The sequence below is a fragment of the Ostrinia furnacalis genome, unplaced genomic scaffold (assembly GCF_004193835.3).
Source record: "Ostrinia furnacalis isolate ACB-3 unplaced genomic scaffold, ASM419383v2 OfSCF5054, whole genome shotgun sequence".
NCBI lineage: Eukaryota > Metazoa > Arthropoda > Insecta > Lepidoptera > Crambidae > Ostrinia > Ostrinia furnacalis.
The window spans coordinates 260,374-280,798 of NW_021135293.1; the positions used below are offsets into that span (position 1 = coordinate 260,374).

Consider the following 20,425-nt stretch of genomic DNA (forward strand, 5'->3'; position numbering starts at 1 on the left):
TCCATTTCCTGTAAAGTATCGATAGAAGTGACAGCCCTAGCGTTAACTTTAGTAGGTTGGCTAAACCCTAGGAAATAATACAAGTCCTAATTGGATGTATTTATGAAGTATTTTAATGTTTTTGAGTCATTATTTATAATTAGTCACATTATTATATCAAATAAAGATTTTAAGTATTTAAATAATGACTTCTTAGTCGACTACTAGGGCTAGTTAAGTGCAATGTCATTTTCAAAACTGCCATGTCACGGACTCAATGCAAAAACTAAACGTTTTTAAGTATGCAAAATTATTTAGATTGCTGTAAAAAAGTTTGCTTATAAATACGTTTGTAGTTAATTGTAAAATTATGATATAAAACCATGCAAAAATACTATTCTCTTAATTGAATTTGTTATCAAGTGGTGAACAAAACGTTTTGACATCATTGCGCAGATGCGCGCCATTTGCGTCGTTTTTTCTGCGCATGTGTTGGCAGCACTGCTTCCTCCAAGCTTTTTGACCGGACGCCATTACCACGCCACCGAAGTACGAAGTGTCAGTAGTGTGTCTTTTGTGTGTAATTCTACGGATTTACTCAAGAATATCTTGCGTTTGTGCTATTAGTTACTTAACAAACAATTCTCCAAAATGTCTGACGAGAAAAAGGTACGTGCGTCAATGTATTATCAGTAAACGTTACATTACAGTGTCTCACCGACATGGCGTTTCATGAATGTGGTTACCGATTGTAATTCTAAAATGCATTCTCTATTGTTTACAGGGTGAAAGCGAACACATTAATCTTAAAGTACTAGGTCAGGATAATGCCATTGTCCAGTTCAAAATAAAGAAGCACACACCGTTGAGGAAACTGATGAATGCGTATTGTGATAGAGCGGTAAGCATTACCATAGTTTTTAGCACATTGTGCAATTTCCCAGAGAACTCCTCTTCAGGAAGTCTACATGATACAATAATCGTTTTGATTAAATCAAAATAAACAAACTCCTGGAAATATTTTTGGCTGGTATAACCAAAAAATACTGTTCTCATTGCAAAATATGCCCCCTAACATTTAATTACTTATCCACCAATATTAATTAGGCTTTCAAATCGTAAAAGGCAAAGGCAGGATTCTGTTGTGAAAGAGATAGAATTGAATATGACTGCCCTCTTTCATCAACATCATTTTTATCGTTTATCTTGGTATTGATTATCTAAAATATTGATATCTTGTAATTGGCTTTCACAACATTAAATTCACCCTTTCAGTATCAAAAGATTATCCCGGGATTAATTTATAAGACACAATTTGAACATGAATATGCTCTCTTTCGTCAACATCTTTCCTACTACAGGCTTAATAAGAAGCAGCACTGTTGCTTTGTTAGCTGGCTTTTCATACAATTTTTCACCTCAATCGCCAAATCTCTCATAGTCAAAACTTCTTTTTTATTGAAAAACAAAAAAAAATGTTTGATGCTAATGATGATCAAAGAATTTATTTTAGTTTTTAAATGAAAGTTTTGATAGATAAGGTATACTTTATTAATTGAATATGGATTTTCATATGTTTATTTTTTATTACAGGGTCTATCAATGCAAGTAGTAAGATTCAGATTCGACGGACAGCCTATCAATGAGAATGACACGCCCACATCATTGGAAATGGAAGAGGGAGACACAATAGAAGTGTATCAGCAGCAGACCGGTGGAGCGCGTTTAGTGTAATTCGTATTATAAGGAACTGTCCATTTCCCATGGGAAGATCGCTGTGGTGTACCCATCTCAAACATGATTACATTAAGTTAATTTTAATTACAAAGTTGGTATCTAAACGTAAAGACGTTAGAGAAACTTTTAGGATACACAGTAGCGACGCTGGGCCTTTTATTGAACACATACCACACAGCTATGTGCATCCTGAAATTTTCACCATAATTTAGGTTGGAATATTGAGATAAGCCAAATAAAAGCGACAGTAACAACAATATTATGTGATAATTTTTAGTTGACACGCCAGTATTGTTAATGCTGAGGTACTAAGGATTTCACAATTTCTGTATGTACACTAATTTATTGGACCCGTGTCCATACAATTTGTCGAGGTCTCTTTCCAATGATGATGTACCTACCTTCTGAAATAAAGTAATTGTAATAACTTAGCTGCATTTTAATTTGTCTACTTATAACTTCCTGATAATACCAACATATTATTATGTAATGCATTTAATACATTATTTTCATTAATAATAAATTTTAAATGTATGTAGTGATTAATAAGATTAACTTTTTAATGTAATTCCCATGAATATCAAAAATATCTAGTTCTTCAATAAATATTCGTAATTAATTAGCACTTTATTATTTTCTAATACATTTAACTTTTTGTAATTGATATTTACCTAAACACAACCCTTTAGTGAATCAACAGGTCAGTATATTTTTATAGTTTTTAAATCCATCAATGTACAACTTGGTATATTTCATAAAAACCCTTAATTTATAACCTATTGTTAACCCTCCATAAAAGATGTAGGTACTGTTTTCACAGTATAAAAGAAATGTTTCCTTTTTTTCAGCAAATACTGCACAATACGCACACTTCGTGTTTAACACGTTGGACCAAGATAGAAGTGGACTGTTAAGTTTTGAGGTAAGAAAACTTCGTTTGTCTTATAGGTAGCCATACATGCATACGAGCCTTTGGCACGTACGTGGCAGCGGTACAATGTTTAGACAGAGTCGCCATTCGAATATGGGTGGATTCACCACAGTAGCGGCGTAAGGGGGGGGCGGTGGGGGCGGTCCGCCCCGGATGCCAAGCATCAGGGGGTGACATAAGTCGCGCATATNTATAACCTATTGTTAACCCTCCATAAAAGATGTACAATAGGTACTGTTTTCAGAGTATAAAAGAAATGTTTCCTTTTTTTCAGCAAATACTGCACAATACGCACACTTCGTGTTTAACACGTTGGACCAAGATAGAAGTGGACTGTTAAGTTTTGAGGTAAGAAAACTTCTTTATTATGTCTTATAGGTAGACATACATGCATACGAGCCTTTGCGCACGTGGCTGCGGTACAATGTTTAGGCGCGAAAATGATAGGTACTGTCGCCATTCGAATATGGATGGATTCACCACTCTTTATCAATGTGGTGGCCTCTGCAGGGCTAATCGAATCGGGCAAAAAATCGAACTGACTAAGGCGGGAATCGAACCCACGACCACGACCTTTCGTTTGCCGGGCGATTGCTCTTCCAACTGAGCTACTTGGACACTGGAAGAACCCGTCGAAATTTTCCTTAGATTAATATTAATTTTGTTACCCGGTTGGTAGCGGCTTGCGTCCAGCGCTTTCTTGCTACCTTTATGATGTCGTCGGTCCACCTTGTGGGTGGACGTCCCACGCTGCGTTTTCCGGTACGCGGCCTCCACTCCAGAACACTGGTAACATGGAAAGCATTGGGGAGAGGCCTATGTTCAGCAGTGGACGTCCTATGGCTGAGATGATGATGAATGAACATTTTTTTTTTCTTACAGGAATTTGTAACTGGCTTGTCGATACTATCCCGGGGCACGCTGGAAGAAAAGCTGCGGTGGACATTCTCCTTGTACGATATAAACGGAGACGGGTACATCACTAAAGAAGAAATGACCGAGATCGTCAACGCGATATACGACCTCATGGGCAGAATCGTGGACCCGTCGGTAGATGAAGAAATTATCCGAGAAAAAGTTGAAAGGCTATTTCAGGTGAGTGATGACAAATCAGAATACACGTGTTTGTTGCTTATTCCACAAATACGAATACCCTTAGATGATCCTCTGCTAGAACCCCCTATGGCTAGGTAGCCTAGCTCGTTTATTCCCGATGTCCCCCACTATTTGTCCACCACTGGTGGACATCGAGAAAAAAAGTTGCAATGTCCACCAGTGAGGGACAGCGCTACTGAAATCTTCCCGTTGGGCCCTACTGGTGGACACTGAGAAGAAATGAGTTGCTCTGTCCCTCAGTGGTGGACATCGAAACCAAAAAAGATCCGTTGTCATCGCCATCAAATTTCTTATGAGACTGAAAGGCGTGAGGAAGCGCTGCAGTGGCGCCACTATGGCGCGTTTGCCGTGCCACTAAAACTAAGTATGAGCGGCAAGCGCCTAGTTAGTTACATAGTTGCAATGTAAACTGCCTTCCTCCGCATTTAATTATAAATGAAACATGGCCAGCGAACTCTTATCCTCTAATAATAATTATACTTGCACACTAGTAGATAGACAAATAAGTAGGTATGTACTACGTGTAATAACATAAATATGTATGTATGTAATGTTTCAATTGTGCAATAATAGACTTGATTCTTTATCTATTCTTGTGTATGTACTTACTGATATCATGATGACCTGATATAAGTACCTACATAATGACAGTTGATCTTGCGTTTAAATGGTGCTTATCTACTTACACTACTTAATTGCTGAATCAGACATTTCAAAGTATAATTACTATTTCTACAGCCATATTACATCAAATTAAATACGAAACACGCACTGAAATCTCTTTACTTTAAGCGTTAAGTGCAAAATCCTATACCTTTGTTAAAGGGTACCCAGGATGAACACTGGATTAAACTTACTTTTCCACACTAAATGACAATTTAAATCAGAGTTCAATAGGCTGTAAATTTTTTAATAAGGGAAATAGAGTTTTACAATGATTTCTATTAAATTTTCCAGAAAATGGATCTGAACCGCGACGGAGTTTTGACGCTAGATGAATTCCTGGATTGCTGTCTACGCGACGAAGACATCTCCCGGTCCATGGGCGTATTCGACAGCAACTTCTGACGACCTGCGAGCGGCGCGCGCGCACCCCTCCGTCGCGCTCCGTAGTTGGGTCACTTAGGGTACATGATAATGGACGCTTTGTATGAGGGGTTGACGATCTACAATGAAATACATCGCAAAAAATGCCAACTGCTCTTTCAACTCTATTCAGGAGCTCGAGCGTGTGTTGGAGCTGGCTGGATTTGAATGTAACGAATTATTTTAAATACATTATAATGGCAGACAACTGTTCTGCAAGTTAAAATCGTAGATATTTTATTCATTTCTGAGACGTATTGTTTTGCAAAATAGGGCTCTACATGATTAATTGTGTAATAAATTGGTGTCAATGTTTATTTGATAAATGTATAACAAATTTAACTTCCGTAGATTTTGTAAGTACGTATAATTAAACACGTAATTATGCATATTATTTGAATATTTTAGTTAATTTGTATAAAATTTAAACGACACTAAGTATTTAGATAGACAGTTTTGAATTAATGAGACGTCGAATCTTAGGTAATTCCTTAACTGAAGTACTTCCTATGTATGTGTTGATTTAGAGGCATACGTTTAAAGTGTTTGCAGATTTAATACTTCTTCTAATAATAAGTACCTATACTCGTGTATTTTCGCGGAAACTATCCGAAACACGGTCTTTTAGAAATTATAGTGAATCTAACAGAATCTTAAAACTAGTTTTTAATCGGAGTATCGATATTAGAGATCCAGTTGTAAATCCTTTTGTCTATCTATTAGATGATCCACAGAATACAGTCAGTTACATATTAATGATCGATGTTTGCGACCAGTTCTTTGTAGATTTGTTTAGATTACTGTGTGTAGAACCTAAACTCGTTTCCTGACTACATTGTTAAAATGAAACTTCGAAATCTATAAATGAAAGTAACATAATGCGCTATATCTTGTATGTACTTATTGATTTTCTTGTGAACTGCTTTTAGACCATCTCTTATATCCTTCTGCTTTCTCTTCTTTTTCAAATCGTTCCGGCCATTTTTTATAGATGTTTAGATTGTAATATTCATTTTAAGGTGGTTATAATACCGACGATTTAGATATTTTATATTTATAATTATTTAGGCATTGTGTCATTAAGATATACCTCCCAGCGCCGCTTTCGCAATCTTGTGCTTGTCTTGAATAATGTTAATTAGGTCCTTATATATGGTTGCTATATGAGATTATCCATGAAAGGCCTAAGGCTCAGCAAAGTAATTCATACCTATTTAAATAAAACAGGTCACAACACTGCCATAAATTACAAAATACTTATTAGATACCTTTTCAAAATCAGTTAGCAGGACGTGACTAGTTGAGCCCTCGATGTATTTTTCATTTGCCTTTTCTTCGGGACAATAAATGAAAAGATGAAAAATATAAAAGTAACAATAAATTTTAAAACACTTTTTAATGAATTACAGCTTATTTACTTTAGTCGTGTCACGTTTCTATGTCATATAAAGAATTCTTAAATGTTTTCTAAGATAATAATATCATAGACATGTAAATAGATTTGTAAATAAAATTTAATGTAGAATTAAATGTGTATATTTTCATAGTAAATGTTAAATGGAACCAATAAATAGATGGCATATTAAATATTGTCTAATATGGTATTGTCCAACCAACTTCTTGCAAACTTAAAAGAACAATATTACTATGAAATATCAATGTGATTAAAGAAGTGATGATAAAATACATAATAGAGTAAACCTACCAATTAAAAGTTTATTTTTAATGTTGGATATTCAAATAACTATTCTTCTTAACTGCACTTACAAAGTACCTACTTGTTTATATTTAAACCACATGAAATATTTTGTTGTACAATTTTAAACATCATTATTGGTCGAGCTTACATAGATAAGAAAATTTATGTATGTGTCTTCCTAAACAAATTATGTTTCTATTCTCCTTTATGGTTAATAGCCAAATTAAAACTGGCAGTGAATTGTTCACACACAAAAAACGATGTATAATATGAAGAGTTAATAATACTGTTCAAATAGGTACCATAAGAATAATAAATTGATGTTGCTAATTTGTGTTTTTGATCGAGGATGATTACAATACTTTTTGTTTTATTAGATTCCACCCCATTTGATTAATTTATTAATTCAAGTAGGTGTTTCTTTTTTATCCCTTTACCTATTCGAACAGTTGTAATGGACTAGCTATGTACTAAAAAGTCTTATGATGAAGATAAGTATAAAATGTTTAGATAAAAACAATGTAGAAAGTACTTATTACGAATGAATTATTATTCTGACCTATAGAAACTTAAAAACGATTTCATTAAATTATAGACAGTAACTTTTTTGTTGAGTTTCGAAATAAAAATACAGACCTTATTATCATAAGTGTTAAGTCTAAAATATTAGTGCCAAATGTTTACCGAACAGGCGAATGTGTAAATTCTGTCTTTCATGAAAATGTATTATGAAATTAAAATAAATGTCATGGTTTAATTAAATTTAATCATGTCATGCTTCAAGCAAGTTCTTTTAATAAAGCAGTGTGTGTTATTTATTCAGGATTTATATAGGCCTATTTAGGAGATTAAATTTAAAGTTCGATTTTGTCTAAGGTCCATGTACTTACTTACTAGTGTAAAATCTACAGGTACTTGATGTTAGAGTAGCCTCTGTTTTGTCCTATAGGACCCCACTGTGTGTTACCATGCATGTGATGTCATATCTAACGCGATTGTTGCAGCTATTGTTGTAGGATTTTCAGTTACAAAGAACACAATGAAGNGAAAGAACACGAAAGAAAAATGTCCTTACTAAAACTAATAATAATATATTTTCTCTAAATTCGTTGAATTACATTCTTTGTTAAATACTCTGTAAACTGTTTTGTTCAATATGAGTCTCATAGAATCAATCAGTAGTCTATTGACAACAATTTATAACATCGATTTTTATTTGGTTTTGTTTCTAGAAAAAGAACAACATATCAGTCACTAATTGCCATTTTTCACAAATTTTTTTAAGTTTTTTATTATTACTTTATTATTTCAGATTTATTGTAAACCATGAATAAAAAATAATGTAAGGTATTAATTGCTATGATTGAATTTTACCTATTTAATTAGTGTGAAAGTAATTAAAGTACATAATATAACAATATATTATGTTCATGAAAGAAATCATTTAAGTATTTGAACAATGAATTGTTTATTTACAAATCGTATGTGTATTTTATAGAAAAATAAAGTAATTAAAACCGATTGTGTTTTGTTTTCTCTAGATTATGACCTATCTCTGGGACTATTGATGCAAATTGACGAACGAGAGAAAAAAAAACAAATAGTGCATTCAATAAAGTTTATTTTAAAATTAAATTACATTAATATGTATCTCTATCAATTATTACAAAATAAACAATACATAATGTACTGGAGAATAGTACCTACCTCAATTTCTTACATGACAAATTTTGAGCTCGTAATATCATGTTCATTTGCGCTAGTTTTGTTTCCTAAGTTGACTGAAGGTATAAAATCTCAAAATATTACATATTTTTATGGTGATGGTTCAGTCTTTTTTTCTAATGTAATGGATGAAGATGAACATTCAGAAATATCTGAGTATTCTATTTACATTAAAGCTCGTCAAAGTAGATAATTAGATATGTTAAGATTACTTTTAAAGATAACCATTGTGATTAATTAAATTTAATGAATGTCATGTCATACACAAAAATAAGGCAGATCTTGTTTCGTTCCGTAAGAATAATGAATTTAAACACAATATTTTAGTTAGGCATTATAAAAAAACAATTTGTATAGCTTTCAAAAGTCAAAATGAAGATTCAATGAAATTCGCTAATTAAAAAAACATCAGCTTTGAAAAAATATGAAGATTCTACAATTATTATAAAATACAAAACTTACAATATTTTGTACAATTTATAATACCTTATCTTTTGGTTTTCTATAAAAAATAAAGTAAAATACATAATAAGATTAGTTATCGTCAAATATACTGATATAATAAAATTAATACTAATAAAAAGTGCGCTGTAATACTCATATTGCTTTAAAGTTAAACAAAATTATGGTTAAATTTTAAAAACTTAGTGGCAAGTAACTTAAGTATACAATGATCCAATTCAGGCGGAATCAGCATTTATAAGTATCTTAGTACAACCATAGAATAAATGCATTGAGCAACAAGTTTCAAAATCGATCTATGAGCAACATTATCTTTGTCTTTTAATTTTAATTTTGTGCTTTAAAAGCATTAAAGTATGAGGCACACAATAGTACATAATACATACTAATAAATATATTTATAACAATACAATATTATAACTACATGGCATTAAAAACCGTGTGACTTTATTTCTTCTTTACCTACCATACAATTACCATCTATATTATTCATTATGGGAACACCCAAATATATGTAATAATTATTAAATCAAAATGAACTTTGTAATTCCTAATAACATTTCCTGAAGGATTTTAAGTAGAGATTTTGGTATTATAAAATTCATACCAACCATAATACCTAAATGCTATATTTAAATTACAGGTAAAATTGAACTCAAGATGATAAATTTATCATATTTAAATAATTGAATTGTCATTATAATGTAACACATAAAATAATTTATCTTTACTTATGCTATGGTACTTTTTCCATGTAAAATTAAATTGCCTTCACCTTACTCAAGAGGAATACTAGATTTTGAGCCTAATAGAAATAATTTAATCTAAAGACAAATAATAATAAAACAATTTTGTCTAAATTTAGAGAGCTAATTTAGTATTCGAAAATTTATCCGGTGGTTTATATGGCAATGTCATTAATCTCATATTAACTAACTACACATAATATAATATGTAACATTTCAACAATCTACTTACTATTCGAGATCCCTCTTAAGATAGTTAAGTTATTATCTCATCATTAATACATTGAACGTAATATTTGTTCATACATAATCACTATGTACATTACAATCTAGTACATCATCTAATTGGGTGTAGTTTGAAATGCATATTTCGATTTGTTCGTAGCGTTTGGTGTTGGAAGTCAATTGTTTTTTATAGTACCTTTGGTATGATGAGGGAGGGTACTCTCTTGCAGTATCTGTTCCAGGCGGCTCCGTACCGGCGGCCGCAGCGCGCGTGGTCCCGCCACGCTCGATGCAGCAACACCAAGATAGTCAGCAACGCAGGCGCTGCAGCTACGTAGTTCTCCGACACAACACCAGGCGTCGCCAGCGCTAGGTGTATCAAGATATCGCCAGCATAATTCGGGTGCCGAAGCAAGCCCCACAGTCGCGATACCAGCAGCTTCTTACCATGGAACGTCGGCATTGAATCCAAATCTGAAAATAAGCAACAATGCTTATGAGTTTCTATCAATATAAGGCTACTATCTAGGTGCTATCATGTGAATCGACAGCTAAGTATCTACAGTACACTGCTAATAAAATTCTTGACTATTTTATGGATTTACTTATATCATTATGGATGGATATTTTGTAATGAAGTTGACTGAATATGAGTTGATCAGTATAATAAATAAAATAATGTTAATAGTTATAGGACTCTAGTCACAGATACTAATAAATAAATGTATAAAAATACAACTTACTTGCCATACTGGGTTGTAATGGATTTGTCCTGAATTCATGTTTAATATTGTTACTAATAAGCATTATGAAGAATCCCAGCACATATAGTACAGAAGCAGAGATTAAGATGTTAGTTGACAGAGATAACTGAGTGTCTGCCACAAATTTAGATATTGATGTGAAATAGAATGGGTATAAAGCACTGGATACGACTTGGAGGTATCCAACACCTTCTGATTGCCAGAAAAATGTTGTTGTGACCTTGTGTTCCTTCATAACAAAGTTTAGGATGTAAGTCAGTTGCATCAACGAGAACACCAGGATGGTTGGTTTGGTCTGCATGTTTTGTAACATAACTTTCAAACTGTCAATGGACAGATTCTGATCTTCAACTTTTGTGTATTCATATTGCAATCCTTGTTTAAAAATCAACGCTGTTAGAATAAGCTGAAAAAAGAAACAAATTATTACTAAAGTAGATGGATAAGTTCACAATAACATGAAAATTTCACAATATATTCAACTTGTAAGAACATTGTCTGAGCAAGAGTATGTTGATAATCAATTCAGTTAGTCATGAATCTAATTAGATTGCTATGTAAATGCAATTCAACTAATGGCATTGAACATCGAGAATATAATTGACTCAGATAAACTGATAAAAATAATATTAAACATACTCACAGAATTAATATTGGACACTCTTGATATCCAAACTTTAACATCCAGTTTCTTGATAAAAGGGTGAATCTCACGTCCCATGAAGAAATCATACAGTTTGTATCCAGTACTTCCATACAAGTTTAGTTCTGTGCTATCAATATTCCTGCTCTTTACATACAGAAGCAAGCTGAGTAGAACGGCAAATATGTACGATACCACGGCCAACTGCAAGTACTCATTTAACAAGGCTTCTTTGTCATACATTTCGAAGAAATCCAATAGATAAAGTGCATTCACAGTGAACACACTGGCAAAAAATGCATTGAAACAATATTTATTGCCAGTCTCATCTAATCTGTCAGCTTTTGTTCCAAATAATGGTACAATCGCAAATATTGCTTGCACCAAATATTGACATAAAGAGAATATTCCTGCATGTACTGTTAGCCATTGTCCAATAGACTTATGTTTGTTTATATTCAAAATAGTTTTCAATGAGCAAGATTTTTTACATGAAATTAAAATCGCGAATACCACAAGAGGAATCAGAATAATTAGCAATGCAGATCCAACTCTGCCACCGAACTCCCACCGACTGCCCATCTGGACAAGTTTGCTCTCGCTGCCTCGTAAAGGAGTAGCAAGTTTTCTGGTGACAGGCTTAATTTTATCCTTGAACAACTCTTCCTCAGAGATCTCTTCATCTGAATATGTGTCAAGAGACTGGCTAATCGACTTACTCACCGACTTGCTGATAGATTTGCTAAGACTGCGTCTTATGTCAGGCACATTGTCCATAACCTCTTTCAACCGACTGGATCTGCGTGGAGGTACTTCTTCCACAGATTTACGATTTCTTAGACCAAACAAATCATTTGAATCAACACCATTTACCTTCTCAAGTTCGGGCAAATCATTTGATGTGGAAGAGATGACATCCTTGATAGAATATTCAGTCCGTTTGGACCGAGTGCTGCGGAAAATTTCTAACTTAGATGAGAGGTCTTCAAGTTTTACAGAAACATTGGTATCAGTTTTTATAGCCGGACGTTTAGTTGGTGACTTCTGGGAGGCTGTTTCCGCGGTTTCTTTAGTAGTTCTTGAAGGCGATTTTCGGGCGGGAAATTTAGACGCTGGCTTACGACTCGGCGATTTTCGTGAAGGAGATTTCCGGGATGAACGCGCGGGGGGTGAACTTTTCCGCGCCGGGGAACTTTTGGACGCCGGAGAAGTTTTTCGCGTTCTGGCGGGGGATCGCGGCGGCGATACACCTTTACGAGTTCGAATAGGACTCGTTTCAATAGCACTTGTTCTCACACGACCACTTCTTGTCGACATGCTGGAATAAAATTACACAACGTGTTATACCAGCCTTTTTTGTATCTAAATTTAACACTACCACACGTGAAGATATTTACTTGATCAATCAGGGCGATATCATAAAAATGACATTAGAAGAATATTGATTTTGTTTTCTTGACTCCGATGATATTTTTTTTCAATGTAAACAACACACACAAATTATTGCTAAAATGCCACAACAACACAAGGAGAACGCAAAGAACCGCGACAACGCCAAGCGACCACGCACCAACGACGCTCGAATTATTTTCAAACCGCGATCTGTGATTGGTTGAAAAAAGGTAACGGAAATAGATCAACCGACTCTTTCCCTCTCTCTGTGATAAGGATTTTTGTGTTAATGTTGGTAGAACTTATGCAGTGTTTATGTTCCATTTTGCGCGCTACATTTTGAAATACTGAAAAATACAATAAAATATTGTTTGAACAATAGGGAGAATTGAACCAGTTTATTTAATTTTATTACCTTTTAAAGTATGTATTTGAAGCGTCTACCTGTAGTCGTTATTGTATTGAGCAAAACACAATAAAAAATCTAGTCAGTTGTATGGGAATCTAGTATGTTGTGTTGTACCGTCCCATTCGCATTTTGTCATGAATTAAAAAACGGTCCCATTCGTAATTGGTCCCAATCGCATTCGGTCCTATTCGCAAAATGATCTCTAAAAGTAGTAAGTAGATAGACCGAAAAAATAGACGTCTGATGCAAAAGGTCTTTACGAGACACCAGATATTTTTAAATCAAAGAATATTGAAGGAAAAAGTAAATAAACTTTATTCTATTCGTAATGCTGAAGGAGTATTTCAAGTTTGTTTTGGTTGTGGAGCTCGTTTAATTAGCGATTTGTCCCCAGTTCCCCACCAGTGGAGACGAAGGGAATAAACGGTTTCGGCGCGGTGGTTTGGAACGCTGGCGCCAAGTGCCAGAGGGCGTTTTTTTTTCTTGGCGTGTATTCTGATGGTACACTACACTGTATAAATTTATTTATGTCTGTCGTGTATTTTAGAACCTACTAGGTATAATATGAAAATATTTTTACTCACTTCATATTATATTTTGACTTATAAATGAATAAAGGTGATAAAGGTATAGAATAATACAAGTAAGTGTGCAAGATAAATATTTATTTAGCGCTTTGTACCTACGAATTCATTATACACAATTAACAAATATATATTTTTCAAATATAAAAATATGTCACTCAAATCGTCAATGTCTGCAAGCCTGTCTCAAAACAGGGAAAAGTTTAAACAGTGTTAAATTGATAAATGACACCTCAATACAGTGAACAACACGTCAGATGTCAGACTACCTATTTTTTGTTCCTTAATCACACTTAACAGAAATATAAAAAATGCAAAATTAATTATGTAAAATTGTGACAAGTTAAGTTATTCATTATGTATTTTTTTTGTATTACATGTCTTTTACATTTCATATAATAATAAATAATTAAGTTCTAGCCATTAGAAATTACCAAAAATCAAGTTTACGAAAAACGAAGGTCGCAGAAATCGTCAGTAAGGTGACCAAATGTCGTTCAATTTAGATTAACAATATGTTACGTCATAATAAAATAAACGTGTCATATCACAATAAAATTAATTCGTACCAAAGTGACTTAATTTAAATAGTAACAATATTCAATGAAATTTGAAACGTCAATAATCTTGTTATACGGTGGAGTTAATTATTAAGCTAAGAGTGCAAATAAAACGTTAAATGAGATTTAATTCAATATAGTGTCAACACTATTTGGCATTAATCAAGACCAATAAGAACCAGCGACCACCGTTTACAATTAACTTTTTAATTGTAATCGGTGCTCATTGCTTCTTATAAATATGTAATTAATGTCATATTGTGTCAGCACTATATTAAAATAAAATACTATTAAACTTATTATTATCTTGGCCTAATAATCGGCGCCAGTGTAATCAGATTATATGCCGTTTTAATTTCAAATAGTATCTAATTTAAGTAGGTAGTGCACACTAATTTTATAATGCCAAATTCATCTTATTACGAAATAAAATATTCAATCTAAAGTGAATGTTATCTCGTCAATTTATTGACGATTGCTGCAACGATTCGCCTTTTTACTATGACTGACAATAATCACTGAACTTTCGGCCTAACAGAATAACAATAAAAAAATAGACCAGCCATACTGATCACGAACATCTGGCATACCTCTAATAAATACATATAATATTTCAATAAAAACAACAACTACACTATCCACATTTTAAAAGCATTAATAAGTAACAGCATAATCCTAAAAATAACACAACTATCCAGTTTCTCTTCCATTCACCAGTACTTCTCAAGAGATTTCACCAAATCTATGGGGTCAGTTTGTGGGCCATGGCGTTCTACCGGTACGCCATCCTTGTCAACGATGAATTTAGTGAAGTTCCATTTGACGAAATTGCCCAAAGTACCACCTTGCTTGTGCTGAAAAAAAGAATAAGAAAATTTAGTGTCACAGTAGGGTAGGGTAGTTAGTCACCTTAGCTAGTCAATTGATATCCTATTAATTTTCTATTATTCTGGATGTCTGGATGTTTGTTACTCTTTCACGCAAAAACTACTGAAAGGATTTTGATGTAACTTTACAGTATTATAATATTGTTTATAACCCAGAATAGTCATAGTCCTAAATGTTTATTGCATCATGTACAGATAATTTATGACGATCTGTGACAAATTAAATTTCACGCGAGTGAAGCCGCGGGCAAAAGCTAGTCTATACTATCTATACTAATATTATAAATGCGAAAGTAACTCTGTCTGTCTCACTTTCACGCCTAAACCACTGAACCGATTTTGATAAAATTTGGCATAGATATAGTTCGAGTCCCGGGAAAGGACAGGATAGTTTTTATCCCGGTTTTTGAAACAGGGACGCCGCGATAAAGTTTTACTGTGACAGACAAAATTACACGTGGGCGAAGCCGCGGGCGGAAAGCTAGTACTTTGTAATACCTGAAATACTATTTACACCAACTGTTTTTAATAATATCTTTAACATTAATATAATAATTTGTTTAGGAAATTGCCGGATTCTATTGGCGCGGAATACAGTCTATTATTATACATAATAATAATATAATTAAATATGTATTAGCAAGGAAACAATATTTGTTGTCCCTGTTTCTTAACATTTAAAATAATTAAGTGGCAACAAAATAATGCATTATTTTTACATGTTTATCAATCAAGTTGATAAGGTCAAGATTACTGCAGATAAAAAAGTAATACCTATTCATAAAAACTTTTAAAAACTGCATCTAGGTGTTGGACACATAATAATTTTATCAAGGAATGGTACATAATGTTAAACAAGAATATAACAGAAAAAACTGTGGACTATAACCATTTCCCAATGATTTATTTATAAAAAACAGATCAAAGTCCACCAAATCAAGTATGTACTACCTTAAAAGGAATTAGTTAAAAAAACTGTCAACTCATTCTATGAATCAGTTTCAAATCAAGTTAGGTATAGTATTTTATTCATGATTCAAGAGATTATCTGATGGTCAAAGTCCATTTAGTTATTTATTTTTGAACACCAAAATAATGTAATCTGACAATCAAAATGATGACTTTCTCAAACCATAAAGTAGTTAAGTATACATTTAATAAGATAATGACTTGTGAAAACTTCGTGCCAATCAGAATCAATAACTCTATCTATTTAGGAACTTTCCATTAATGAAGGTGGCAATATTGATTTCACATTTCAAATCAAATAGGTGAAGGTGAAAAGGTACAATTACTAGAATTATTTAGTACGCCAAGGTTGATTGAGCCACCTGGCAATTTCCCATGTGTATAATAATATTATGTAAATGACTTAGTGATACTTTTACACAAGTGAAATGAAAGGGTGATACCAAAACTACCTGTAAACAGAGTGGGGATTCTCAGCTATTGGAAGTTGAAGTAATAGCCGTAGAAACTGTTTCTTTACTAGACTAGATTTGACTTTAATAACTATTTCATGCAGTCAGTGTATATGAAACTGGGTGCTATGCTATGAGGCACTGGATAGAACTTTTATAACTGAGAAATTTAGAAGTAGTAAAATTTTTTGAGTGATTTTCTAGCACAATTTAGAGTAGGCTACTAACACAAATAGAAAATTTTAACCAGAAATGCTAAATATAGGAAAAAAAGTAATAACCTACAAAAAACAAACATAGGTACCTTTAAAAATTTCCAAAGTGGACTCGCTGTATCGCCATTGACATCAATTTTTTCAAACAAATCAAACTTCACATTGCGTTTCTCTGCAAAACTGCAAATTTCATCAGAGCCTCCTGGTTCTTGTCCAGCAAATTGGTTGCAAGGGAATGCCAGGATACGAAGACCTAGAGAATAAAATGTGTTATGTTATTCAAGCAGGCCTACAAATCAAATAACAATACAATGGAGTATAGTTGTAATTTCGATAATTTGTTACTGACCTTTGCTCTCGCCGTATTGTTCGTAGAGCTCGTTAAGTTGCTTGTAATTATTTGCGGTAAGGCCACATTGGGATGCAACATTTACAATTACACATACATGCCCCTTGTAAACATCCAACTTCACATCTTCGCCTTTGATATTTTTCACGGTGAATTCGTGAATAGATGTAGCACTCTTGTAATCTGGATTGTTATCAACCATTTTTCTGGAAAGTCACGGAAGGGCGATAATAATCAATAGTTAGTCACGTATTTATGAGGTGCCGGTTTCTGCGGCCGGTGAGCTGATGAGTGTGCAAGCGAGTGCGACACAAACACAAGCCACAAACGAAGTCGCTGTCATGATTAGTCTGTCACTGACAGCTGTTTTCGACATTCTGGAATGGAATGGAATGGAATATGCCGTAAAAAGTTTCCATTTATAGGTGAGATGTACTTACATTGCAGTAGTTTGAAACCGGCAAATTGCAGTACCAACAAAAGGGACGACTAAAGAGGAAAGCGCTCGTAAAGCAATTGTCATGATTTTAATAACCTTGAATGAATTGAAAAATTGTTATCTAGTTGGAACAGGGTTGCCAGATTTTTTTTAGTCTGCTTGGAATAGATTATAATCTGTGGCATTAACCCTTTAAAAATATTTGATTTGATTTACATCACAAATGCTCTCAAATCTCAAGTAGATTTTAATATACAAATACTTATTAAATGTAACTCATAAAACAATAAGTAAAATTTTTACGAGGGTACTAAGCTCGGAGTTTCCCAAAGTGATTGAGATTCTTGAGAAGTAAAAAAGTAAACGAAGAGTTCTCAAAGAGCTTTATTTATTTAAATAGATCACCAAAAAGTTTACACTAAAGTAGATATGAACAACATTAACATTTTGTTTAAGGGCTGATTTTTCAACCGTCGGATAACTTTTAACTGAAGAATAAGTTTGGCACATTGACAGTTTTAGTACGGGAAATATGTCAAAATGACAAGGTTATTCTTCAGTTAAAAAATATCTGACGATTGAAAAATCAGCCCTAAGTGTAATGTGTAAGCATAATAAATTAAAGGTGACAACACTGACAACTGAGAAGTGAATAGCATGCGCAAGCAATCAACAGCAATAGGTACATTAAAGTGATGCATTTTGTAATCAATTATGCTTTTTACCGGATAAAGATCAACAGATTTATGTTTAATTTCTGCACGTTTAATTTTATGTATTGTACTTTATAAACATAACTTCAATTATTTTTGCGTAGTTTCATTCTATTCTATCGCCTGCTATTCTCTCTTCTAAAGCGAAACTTAAGTTTCCTCAATGATTCAATGGGATTTATACGATAACCCTAAACAGTCGAGGCAAGGGGTCCAACCGAGTCACCACACCACTTTTCTTAACAATTTAATGCACTTCATAAATACATAAATGTAATAAGCAATCGCTAGGTAGATATTGCTCACTATCTAGGCTCAAGATATAATCTTTCTTGTTTATAACCAGTAGGTCAGCTAGACATTGGCACTTTTTGATCAAATTGAAAGTCGAATCCATTCACGGCACGGAGTCATGTAACTCCATACAAAAAACGGCCTTACTTATAACTCTTGTCACGTTTTATAGGCAATCGTAAAAAACGCACAAAATAAAGAAAGCATTCTTGTCTATATATTTTTATTTTGTGTTGTGATTAGATTGTCTTCTCTAAAAGATGTGGTCTGAAGGGCACCAAACGTTAATCTGTCTTCTATAGACGACCGTGGCGCTGAAAAGGTTAATTGTGCCTCTGCCTAAAACTTCAATTTTATTCCTGAACGTAATAATACTCTCTAATCTGTGGTCATAATTGACAACGTCAATTTTTTCTGTCAAATTTATTTACGAACGATCGACGAATACGAGACGAGACGATTGTATTGTATTTGTTAAAATATTAAATTCTTGCCGTGTGCAGGTTAATCAGTAATCTTCATCATCATGTCGTATTTAGCTTCAAGCATCCGCAGATGCGTTAGTCTTAAGAATCTCAGCAGTTTTGGAACTCTGCAACATGCTGCATCGTATCACGCAAACGTAAGTTGCGTATTGTTCGTGCAATGTCAAGGTTGTCCTATTGATTTTTATTCAAATACCTAATTTCTTAATTGCGTTGTTGCGCATACAATGCAATAAGCCATCCTTGTTTGTTTCCACATTACTGTATGCTGCTAAGTGCTATGCCTCTAACCTCTTTCTACCAATAATTTGTTTTATTTTCAGGTAATTGATCATTATGAAAATCCCCGGAATGTTGGTTCACTGGACAAAAAGGATAAGAGTGTTGGTACTGGTCTAGTTGGCGCCCCAGCTTGCGGGGATGTGATGAAGTTGCAAATTAAAGTTGATGAGAATGGGAAGATCATTGATGCCAAATTCAAAACCTTTGGCTGTGGATCTGCTATTGCGTCTAGTTCTCTGGCCACTGAATGGGTTAAGGGCAAGACTGTGGATGAGGCACTCAAGCTTAAAAACACAGACATTGCAAAGGAACTGTCATTGCCACCAGTAAAGTTACATTGTTCAAGTAAGTTGAATGTCTTTTTCTGTATATCACATAAGTTATCCTTATTGATTCCCATTTTCATGTATTTTTTGCTTTCAGTGTTGGCTGAAGATGCTATCAAAGCAGCATTATCCGACTACAGAATCAAACAACAATCTGACAAGAAAGATTAAATGAAAATTGAAACTTAAAAAGGAACAGATCTGTGATGGCTATATAAACGGAAGACGTAGATAGACATGAATTAGAAATTTTAATTCTTATCCAGTCAATAAAATATTTTGAAATTATTGTAACATTGTTTGTTAGGTGTAGAAGCCTTTGTGAAAGTAGCTGATAGAGGTTTTGTCACTTATAATGTGGCAATTTGAGTCTACACAAAGACATAGAATAGGCTCCTTCAAATGCATAAAATGTTGTTTTATTATTAGTGAAAATTAAATACCTACTTATAAAGATATTTAAAATTGCATTATTTATTTCCTATTTCCTGCACACATAAAAAAACAAATACTCAATATACATATACTATAACAAATTGAATATTCTAGGTGTAAGTAGAATGACTGAATGAAACTTGATACATAGTAACATAATATTGTAATAAATAACCATAAACACATTTAATCTCGAGTCCTTATCATATAAGCTTTTATTGCTTAGTGGATCTCAATTTGTCATTCAAATTCTTTATCGCGCCTCCCGCAGTGCGCAAATAATCATTACCATAAACGCCCCGCCCATATAAACAGTCGCAAGATATACCTACCTACTATTCTGAAAGATTTTTTATAAGTAAGTTTCTAGGTGACTCCTATTGGATCCATACTTTGGCGTTATTGCGTCACACAGTCGACCTACGCGAAAGACATTTTTCCTACTGCGTAATTAAAGAAGGGCGATGACCCATTATCCTTTCGTAATAAGCCATATAAGTCCGGCGGCGGGTCAACCAGAG

At 33.6% G+C, this 20,425-nt stretch overlaps 5 protein-coding genes across 6 annotated transcripts in view; 3 read left to right on the forward strand and 2 right to left on the reverse strand.

Annotated features, from left to right (window-relative positions):
* The window catches only part of LOC114360485 (Kv channel-interacting protein 4), a 120,870-nt gene extending 112,252 nt beyond the window's left edge, over nt 1-8,618 (forward strand). For both annotated transcript variants that reach the window (XM_028315207.1, XM_028315208.1), the window contains 3 exons: nt 2,565-2,638; nt 3,530-3,742; nt 4,721-8,618. In XM_028315207.1, coding sequence (XP_028171008.1) covers nt 2,565-2,638; nt 3,530-3,742; nt 4,721-4,831 — 398 coding nt within the window. In that variant the 3' untranslated portion in view covers nt 4,832-8,618. The remainder of the gene's footprint in view (nt 1-2,564; nt 2,639-3,529; nt 3,743-4,720) is intronic.
* Sumo (Small ubiquitin like modifier) lies at nt 454-2,147 on the forward strand. The gene is made up of 3 exons (XM_028315209.1): nt 454-648; nt 764-880; nt 1,573-2,147. The coding sequence occupies exons 1-3, from the start codon at nt 631-633 to the stop codon at nt 1,711-1,713; spliced, it is 276 nt and encodes a 91-aa protein (XP_028171010.1). The 5' UTR covers nt 454-630; the 3' UTR covers nt 1,714-2,147.
* Nucleotides 8,619-9,012: 394 nt separating the features above from the next.
* Nucleotides 9,013-12,709, reverse strand: LBR (lamin B receptor). Its single transcript, XM_028315206.1, has 4 exons — nt 12,511-12,709; nt 11,114-12,431; nt 10,450-10,876; nt 9,013-10,180 (listed from the first exon to the last, which is right to left on the reverse strand). Exons 2-4 carry the CDS (start codon nt 12,428-12,430, stop codon nt 9,894-9,896), a joined length of 2,031 nt encoding a protein of 676 aa, XP_028171007.1. The 5' UTR covers nt 12,431; nt 12,511-12,709; the 3' UTR covers nt 9,013-9,893.
* An 853-nt stretch (nt 12,710-13,562) lies between these two features.
* On the reverse strand, nt 13,563-17,516 carry Gtpx (phospholipid hydroperoxide glutathione peroxidase Gtpx). Its single transcript, XM_028315210.1, has 5 exons — nt 17,371-17,516; nt 16,931-17,136; nt 16,671-16,834; nt 13,888-14,912; nt 13,563-13,776 (listed from the first exon to the last, which is right to left on the reverse strand). The coding sequence occupies exons 1-4, from the start codon at nt 17,451-17,453 to the stop codon at nt 14,769-14,771; spliced, it is 597 nt and encodes a 198-aa protein (XP_028171011.1). The 5' UTR covers nt 17,454-17,516; the 3' UTR covers nt 13,563-13,776; nt 13,888-14,768.
* Nucleotides 17,517-18,786: 1,270 nt separating this feature from the next.
* Nucleotides 18,787-19,727, forward strand: IscU (Iron-sulfur cluster assembly enzyme). Its single transcript, XM_028315211.1, has 3 exons — nt 18,787-18,998; nt 19,185-19,488; nt 19,567-19,727. The coding sequence occupies exons 1-3, from the start codon at nt 18,903-18,905 to the stop codon at nt 19,638-19,640; spliced, it is 474 nt and encodes a 157-aa protein (XP_028171012.1). The 5' UTR covers nt 18,787-18,902; the 3' UTR covers nt 19,641-19,727.
* The last annotated feature ends 698 nt before the right edge of the window (nt 19,728-20,425 follow it).

Excerpts from the sequence above, each read along its gene's own strand:
- Sumo (XM_028315209.1), top strand. Across the intron at positions 881-1,572 it reads ATGCGTATTGTGATAGAGCG|GGTCTATCAATGCAAGTAGT; the intron begins GTAAGCATTACC and ends TTTTTATTACAG.
- LBR (XM_028315206.1), bottom strand. The coding sequence starts at position 12,430 with ATGTCGACAAGAAGTGGTCGTGTGAGAACAAGTGCTATTGAAACGAGT. Across the intron at positions 10,877-11,113 it reads GAGTGTCCAATATTAATTCT|CTTATTCTAACAGCGTTGAT; the intron begins GTGAGTATGTTT and ends TTCTTTTTTCAG. Across the intron at positions 10,181-10,449 it reads ATTACAACCCAGTATGGCAA|ATTTGGATTCAATGCCGACG; the intron begins GTAAGTTGTATT and ends GCTTATTTTCAG.
- Gtpx (XM_028315210.1), bottom strand. The coding sequence starts at position 17,453 with ATGACAATTGCTTTACGAGCGCTTTCCTCTTTAGTCGTCCCTTTTGTT. Across the intron at positions 17,137-17,370 it reads CGGTTTCAAACTACTGCAAT|AAAAATGGTTGATAACAATC; the intron begins GTAAGTACATCT and ends GTGACTTTCCAG. Across the intron at positions 16,835-16,930 it reads ACAATACGGCGAGAGCAAAG|GTCTTCGTATCCTGGCATTC; the intron begins GTCAGTAACAAA and ends TTTATTCTCTAG.
- IscU (XM_028315211.1), top strand. The coding sequence starts at position 18,903 with ATGTCGTATTTAGCTTCAAGCATCCGCAGATGCGTTAGTCTTAAGAAT. Across the intron at positions 18,999-19,184 it reads CTGCATCGTATCACGCAAAC|GTAATTGATCATTATGAAAA; the intron begins GTAAGTTGCGTA and ends TTTTATTTTCAG. Across the intron at positions 19,489-19,566 it reads AGTAAAGTTACATTGTTCAA|TGTTGGCTGAAGATGCTATC; the intron begins GTAAGTTGAATG and ends TTTTGCTTTCAG.